The following is an 8718-nucleotide window of genomic DNA, read 5'->3' on the forward strand; positions in this document are numbered from 1 at the left end:
TATGGCTTTTTTCGACATGGTATACTATGACTTTTTTCAACATGCTATACTATGGCTTTTTTTTTTTACTTTTTTCGACATGCTATACTATAACTTTTTATGACTTTTTTCGACATACTATACTATGACTTTTTATGACTTTTTTCAACATACTATACTATTACTTTTTTCAACATGCTATACTATGGCTTTTTATGACTTTTTTGACATACTACATCATACTATGACTTTTTTGACATACTCTACTATGACTCTTTTCGGCTTACTATAGTATGACTTTTTTCAACATACTATACTATGACTTTTTTCGACTTACTATACTATGGCTTTTCGTGACTTTTTGGACATACTATACTATGACGTTTTTCAACGTACTATGCTATAACTTTTCTATGACTTTTTTCAACATTCTATACTATGACTTTTTTCAAGATGCTCTACTATGGCTTTTTTCAACATACTATACTATGACTTTTTTTGACTTACTATACTATGGCTTTTTTCGACATGCTATACTATGGCTTTTTTAAAACTTTTTTCGACATGCTATACTATGGCTTTTTATGACTTTTTTCGACATACTATACTATGACTTTTTTGACATACTATACTATGACTCATTTCGGCTTACTATAGTATGACTTTTTTCAACATACTATACTATGACTTTTTTTGACATAATATGCTATGGCTTTTTGTGACTTTTTCAACATTCTATACTATGGCTTTTTTTGACTTTTTTCAACATGCTATACTATGGCTTTTTTCGACATACTATACTATGGCGTTTTTCGACATGCTACACTATGGCTTTTTGAGTTTTTCGACATGAAATACTAAGACTTTTTTTTTTCTTTTTTCGGCTTACAATAGTATGACTTTTTTTTAACATACTATGACTTTTTTTGACATACTATACTATGACTTTTTTAAACTTTTTTGAACATGCTATACTATGACTTTTTTCGGCTTACTATAGTATGACTTTTTTTGACATACTATACTATGACTTTTTTCAACATGCTATACTATGGCTTTTTATGACTTTTTTTGACCTACTATACCATAGCTTTTTTTGAGTTTTTTCGACATACTATACTATGACTTTTTTTTAAACTTTTTCGACATACTATACTATGACTTTTTTTGACATACTATACTATGGCTTTTTTCGACATGCTACACTATGGCTTTTTGAGTTTTTCGACATGAAATACTAAGACTTTTTTTTTTTTCTTTTTTCGGCTTACTATAGTATGACTTTTTTTTAACATACTATACTATGACTTTTTGACATACTATACTATGACTTTTTTAAACTTTTTTGAACATGCTATACTATGACTTTTTTCGGCTTACTATAGTATGACTTTTTTTTAACATACTATACTATGACTTTTAAACACATACTATACTATGACTTTTTTGACATACTATACTATGACTTTTTTATGATTTTTGTCGACATACAACAGTATACTATGTCTTTTTTTGACATACTCTACTATGGCTTTTTTCGACATACTATACTATGACTTTTTTCAACCTACTATACTATGGCTTTTTTCGACATACTATACTATGACTGTTTTTTTTACTTTTTTCAACATGCTATACTATGGCTTTTTATGACTTTTTTCGACATACTATACTATTACTTTTTTCAACATGCTATACTATGGCTTTTTTTTTTACTTTTTTCAACATGCTATACTATGACTTTTTATGACTTTCTTGACATACTCTACTATGACTCTTTTCGGCTTACTATAGTATGACTTTTTTCAACATATTATACTATGACTTTTTTCGACTTACTATACTATGGCTTTTCGTGACTTTTTGGACATACTATACTATGACGTTTTTCAACGTACTATGCTATAACTTTTTTATGACTTTTTTCAACATTCTTATACTATGACTTTTTTCAAGATGCTCTACTATGGCTTTTTTCAACATACCATACTATGACTTTTTTCGACTTTTTATACTATGGCTTTTTTCGACATGCTATACTATGGCTTTTTTAAACTTTTTTCGACATGCTATACTATGGCTTTTTATGACTTTTTTCGACATACTATGGTATGACTTTTTTCAACATGCTATACTATGGCTTTTTATGACTTTTTTTGACTAATTTACCATGGCTTTTTTTGACTTTTTTGGACATACTATACTATGACTTTTTTGACATACTATACTATGATTTTTTATGATTTTTGTCGACATACTACAGTATACTATGTCTTTTTTTGAGATACTCTACTATGGCTTTTTTCGACATACTATACTATGACTTTTTTCGACATACTATACTATTACTTTTTTCAACATGCTATACAATGGCTTTTTTTTACCTACTATGCTATGACTTTTTTTGACTTACTATACTATGGCTTTTTTCGACATGGTATACTATGGCTTTTTGAGTTTTCTCGACATACTATACCATGGCTTTTTTTGAGTTTTTTCGACATACACTACTATGACTTTTTTTGACTTTTTTGGACATAGTATACTATGACTTTTTTCGACATACTATACTATTACTTTTTTCAACATGCTATACAATGGCTTTTTATGACTTTTTTTTACCTACTATGCTATGACTTTTTTTGACTTACTATACTAAGACTTTTTTCAAGATGCTCTACTATAGCTTTTTTCAACATACTATACTATGACTTTTTTCAACTTACTATACTAGGCTTTTTATGACTTTTTTTGACCTGCTATACCATGTTTTTTTTTACTTTTTTGGACATACTATACTACGACTTTTTTTTGGACATACTATACTATGACTTTTTTGACATGCTATACTTTGACTTTTGTCGACATACTACAGTATACTATGACTTTTTTCGACATACTCTACTATGGCTTTTTTTGACATGCTATGGCTTTTTATGACTTATGACTTTGGTCTTTTTTTGACCTACTATATTTTATGGCTTTTTTTGAGTTTTTTTCGACATACTATACTATGGCTTTTTTAAAACTTTTTTCGACATGCTATACTATGGCTTTTTATGACTTTTTTCGATATACTATACTATGACTTTTTTCGACTTACTATAGTATGGCTTTTTTGTGACTTTTTTGGACATACTATACTATGACTTTTTCGACGTACTATGCTATAACTTTTTTATGACTTTTTTCAACATTATATACTATGGCTTTTTTGAGTTTTTTCGACATGCTATACTAAGACCTTTTTTACTTTTTTCGACATGCTATACTATGGCTTTTTTAAAACTTTTTTCGACTTGCTATACTATGGCTTTTTATGACTTTTTTCGACATACTATACTATTGACCTTTTATGACTTTTTTCGACATACTATACTATGACTTTTTTCAACATACTATACTATGGCTTTTTTTAGTTTTTTCGACATACTATACTATGACTTTTTTTCGACTTACTATACTATGGCTTTTTCATGACTCTTATCGCCATGCTAAACTTTGACTTTTTCCATGTGACAAAATGTTCATTTTTATAGTTGGTAGTTTCAAATTCTTTATTGAATACATATGCAAAACATTCAAAAAGAAGCAGTCAATGGCAATGCACATCTCTAACCATTGTAAAGAATGCATGAAATATGTCTTTCAAAATAAAATAAAAAGGCTAAACTATACAAGTTATAAAATATATCATGTAAATCATAAATAAAATATATTTGTGGTACACAGTAATTTCAAAATTAACATTCTGTATGTAAACAGGAATGTAGTAAATGTATGTGCATAATGATTAGTAATATATATATATACATATATATACACACACACACACACATATATATAAACAGTGATGAAAATGTAGTGATTAGCTTAAGAGTCTCAGATCCTGAAACTGTCCCTGAGCCTGGTGGTAAGGGAACCAGATGCTGTGGTACTGCCAGACAGCAGCAGGTAGATGATCCTGATGGCTCCTAAACCCCTGGATGTAGAGTTCCTCCATTGATGGCAGCTACCTCCTGTTGATGTTCTGAACAGTTTTCACCACCCTCTGTAGAGCTTGTATGTCAGTAGTGTGTTAAAAAGTCCTAGTACAGTATGTCAAAAAAAGTCAAAGTATAGCTTGTTGATAAAGTCATAAAAAATTAGTATAGTAAGTTGAAAAAGTCATAGTATAGTATGTCATAAAAAAGTCATAGTATAAGTATGCCGAAAAAAGTTATGAAAAATCTCAGTATAGTGTGTCGAACAGAAAGTCATAAAAAAAGTCATAATATAGTATGTGGACAAATGTAATGTAAAATCTCAGTATAGTATAAAAAAAGTCATAGTATAGTATGTCGAAAAAGTCATTGTATAGTGTGTTGGGAAAAAAAAGAAGCCATGGTATAGTATGTCGAAAAAATCATGAAAATTGCACAGCATAGTATGTCGATGAAAGTCATAGTATAGTGTGTCGAAGAAAAAGTAAAAAATGTCATAGTATTTCATTACTCATAGTATAGTATGTTGAAAAGGTCATGAAAAAGTCATAGTATAGTATTTTGAAAAATGCCATAAAAAGTCATAGTATAGCATGTTGAAAAAAGTCACAGTATAGTTTAGAAAAAAGTCATAAAAAATCATAATATAGTATGTCGAAAAATAGTCATAAGTCATAGTAAAGTATGTTGAAAAACATAGCATACATACTATGTCGAAAAAATTCGCAGTAGGGTATGTCGTAAAAAGTCACAAAAATGTCACTGAAGTCATAGTATATCGAAAAATATGAAAAGTCATATTATAGTTTGCCGTATAAAAAATTCATAGTATTGTATGTGGAAAAAAATCAGATAACTGTCATTGTATAGTATGATAATTAAAAGTAATAGTACAGTATGGTTAAAAAAAAAGTCCTAGTATAGTAGGTTAAAAAAGTCAATAATGTGATCATGTTATAGTTTGCTGTAAATATGTCATAGTAAAGTATGTCAGTAAAGTCTTATCTTATATTTCTGAATATTGGGGTGTACCAAGTCCTGCTTGCCAGACCACCTTAGCTGGTAGACCTCACAGCGACGGTGTATCTCCAAATTGGTCTCAGGAAGGAACTTGTTTTGGTGGAACATTTGCACCTTGCAAAAGAAAATGGCACGTCAAATATTAAATGAAGTGTTACCACGATACATTGACGTGAGCTATTTATATCAGCAGATACGTGGTTAAATGAAATTAGCTCTTACATGTGTATTGCTTTATGTATTTTGTCCATAGCAAATCCCAGCCAATTGGTCCCAAAAATTATTCTTATATTAAAATATTCTTTGTAAATCTTTACAATCCTTACTGTTCAAATTTTCCTCAAAACGTGCCATTTTCAGCTTGAAGTTTGTTGATGTTTCCCCAAACCAACAGTTTTGCAAGGCGAGGGACATCTAGCGGAAGATCTGGTAAATGAGTTGTCGTCGATATAGACTAGGGGGGTACCCAAAGTGTATTGTGATAACGCCACAGCTCAAATGCCACATGAAGTTGTTTTTCTAGCACACATGTACATGTACTTTGTTGTCTTCCTAAACTGCATTCTTTTGTGATTTTAAGCAAAAGAATGCAGTGGCCCTGGGGAAGGCAAATACATAATGCATACTTGTGGTAGCTGAGTCTGTTTCTACAAAGTCAGACAAAGTCCCTGAACATCAGTGAACACTCATGCAACATCAAGAATTCCCCCTGGGCAGTCACTGGCCTTCAGAACAAGGAGAGGGAGCAAAGAAACAACAGCAAAAGTCACCAAAGTCTGTAACTCTCTGTTGTGGTTCTCCCTGTAGTGATCGTGGTGCTGTTTGCTGCCCTGAGGAGACAGAGGAAGAAGGAGCCTCTGATCATCTCCAAAGAGGATGTCAGAGACAACGTCGTCAGCTACAATGACGAAGGGGGCGGAGAGGAGGACACTCAGGCCTTTGATATCGGCACGCTGCGCAACCCAGAGGCCATCGAGGAGAGCAAGCAGCGGAGGGACATCGTCCCTGAGACCTTCTACCCTCCGGTTCGACGGCCCGCGCTTCCCCCGATCCGAGACACTAACGGGGATGTGAGAGACTTCATCAACCAGAGGCTCCAGGACAACGACAGCGACCCAACGGCGCCGCCTTACGACTCCCTGGCCACCTACGCCTATGAGGGAAACGGCTCCGTAGCAGAGTCCCTTAGCTCACTCGACTCGGTGACCACAGAGGGCGACCAGGACTACAACTACCTGAGCGAGTGGGGACCCCGGTTTAAGAAACTGGCGGACATGTACGGGGGCGACGACAGCGACAGGGATTCCTAACGAGAGCCTGGCACGAGGAGAGAAAAAGTGAAATGAAACACATGTGAAACTTTCGTGCAATTTTGGTGCATGTGTAGCGAGAAAAATGGCGAAAGGACCGAGAAACGAGCACCATTTGTCCAAGTGCTCTTTCACCGCTACTGCGCACCATTCAGTTGTCCCTCCGGTGACCAGACATAGGCTTTGTGTGTCAAGTCAGTGTTAGTTGCGTTTTTGCCAGCGTGCAGTGAAAAGAGACTTTGTGTCAAGACTTTTGTGTGTGTGTGTGTGTATATACATGAGGCCCAAATATACTGATTTTTTTTTTCAAAGCTGCGTTTGATGGACATGTTCAACAAGCAGTTTTGTGAACCAACAGATATGCCTACGTATTTTTCAGTGTTTCTCGGACAAAAACATGCTGCATATTGTGAGTTCTATCCTAGCTTGTGTACGTACGGTAATATGATACAATACGCTGTACAGTTGTTTTGTTTTCTAGGGATTTTTATTCCAAATGATCCCCTCTTTCAGCGATGGCTGCCTCACATTATCCACAGTTTTGCTTGAGCCGGAACATTTTGGCATCCTCATCTCTGATGAGAAAATGAGAAATCTCGATACAGGTTGGGTTGGGTTGGATTGGAGAGGTAAGCATTATCGAATTTGTGTTAGTCGTGGCACGTTGCTGTCGACAAGTGGCTAATGTTCTTTAAAGCTTACAAAAGCTGTTCAAGCTTAAAGCTGTGGTAAAGGAATGTGGGATTTACAGCCACAGTTAACATCTGCAAAAACACTAGTTAGTTATGTTTGCAGTATCTGATTTTCATCTCCACACAGCTTTGATCATTCGCAGTGAGGTGAGCCAAATACCAAATATTTCCTTGTTGAGCTGAATGTCTTCAGAACCATTTTTCTCTGTGCAGCCAACTCTGGCTGAAAAATGAAGTACACAAAATAGTGTTATTTTCTAAGATACATTGATAAAATTTTACCAATCTAATGTGCACCATCCTCAGAGGAAAATACTGGTCTCGTTGGGCTTTTTTTTGTTGTTGCTCATATCGACCGCGGAAATGTGTAAATGTTTCACTCTGTACAGCATGGTGTAAGTCACATTAACTTGAGCTTGAAACTACGGCATTAGATTAAACATCTCGTGGACAGTTATCATTAAAATTAATCATGCAAATTTATTTTCAACAGGAAAAGTAACATTTGAATCAATGTACCAAGCTGGAACAATGATATGCCGATTGGAATTAGAACAATTATACATTCACATTTAAACTTGGACTCAGTCCATCTGTAAAGCTTCTATGCTTTTATATAAGCATCAAAGTCTATAATAGGAGTCAAAAGAGTTGCCTTAAATTAAAAAAAACAAATCTTCTCAATGGGAAACCGCCTGAAGTCTAGATTTTCTTAAACTTGGGGGTCAGATTCTTTTCAAAAGAAGGGAAAGAACCATCTAAATGTGACCTACAGCATTAAAAAATATATATATATGAAATGAGTGCTTTTCTTACACTTGTTTGATCAACATTTTGTGTCCTGAGATGGGCTCGGCGCTGCACAGTCGAATGTATAATAATGTAACATAGCAGTTTTTGGAAATGTGCCAAAAAGCAAAGAACACTAGTATTTTCCTTTAACCCTTGTGTTGTCCTTCGTTTTCAAATTGACCCCAAATAACTTGGATGTATGTTGTATGGGTTCCATACAACGATCATCGCAGGTAAAATTAATCATTACTTCCATTGAATTTTGGTTGTTTTATTCAATTTCATTACATTCGATAATTTAAAAAAAAAAATGGTTTTAAAACAGTATCCTGACTAAACTTTGACATGAACCAGCCTGTGATTCGCTCAACATTCGCTGATCTTAACTATTAGTCAAAATAATTCATAATATCAGCTTTTTTCCAAAAAAATGTTTCTGGTAAAAAGTCATTTAAATTAGGTTTATTGACCATGCATTAAAAAAAAAGTTAAAAAGAGGGACAAAAACGTTTAAAAAAAAAAAAAAGTGCCAAAAACGTCTTATCTTATCTATCTTATCTAATTATGAAAGGCGCTCAAAAAAAGTTAATTTTCAATTTTGTCCCGCAGAAAGAAAACAAGTTCATGGTCGACGGGAAGACAACACAAGGGTTAAGATTCTTCTAATTTCTGTACACTGTTGAGTCTCCTTCATTACATGTACTGTATGTAGTGTTGACCATGAAGCCAGTCCAAGTGTTCACCTAACTGATTTCCTGTGGGACGAACAGCTTTTTTCCATAAAGGGGCGCCTGACCTTTGACTGGTGTGGAATAAGGTTCATAAACCCAGAGGTGTTTCATCGTCTCCGAGAGAAGGTCGAAACATTATCCTGCAGCAACAACGCACAACGGTTAAGTTTTTAAAGCGATTTAGAAAACAAAATGAAGAAAGAAAAGCAAT

At 33.8% G+C, this 8718-nt stretch overlaps 1 protein-coding gene across 1 annotated transcript in view; it reads left to right on the plus strand.

Annotated features, from left to right (window-relative positions):
- The window catches only part of LOC116040047 (cadherin-10), a 79265-nt gene extending 71341 nt beyond the window's left edge, over positions 1-7924 (plus strand). Inside the window, exon 12 of the mRNA XM_031285279.2 lies at positions 5790-7924. Coding sequence (XP_031141139.1) covers positions 5790-6292 — 503 coding nt within the window. The 3' untranslated portion in view covers positions 6293-7924. The remainder of the gene's footprint in view (positions 1-5789) is intronic.
- Positions 7925-8718: the final 794 nt, after the last annotated feature.

The sequence above is a fragment of the Sander lucioperca genome, chromosome 23 (genome assembly GCF_008315115.2).
Source record: "Sander lucioperca isolate FBNREF2018 chromosome 23, SLUC_FBN_1.2, whole genome shotgun sequence".
NCBI lineage: Eukaryota > Metazoa > Chordata > Actinopteri > Perciformes > Percidae > Sander > Sander lucioperca.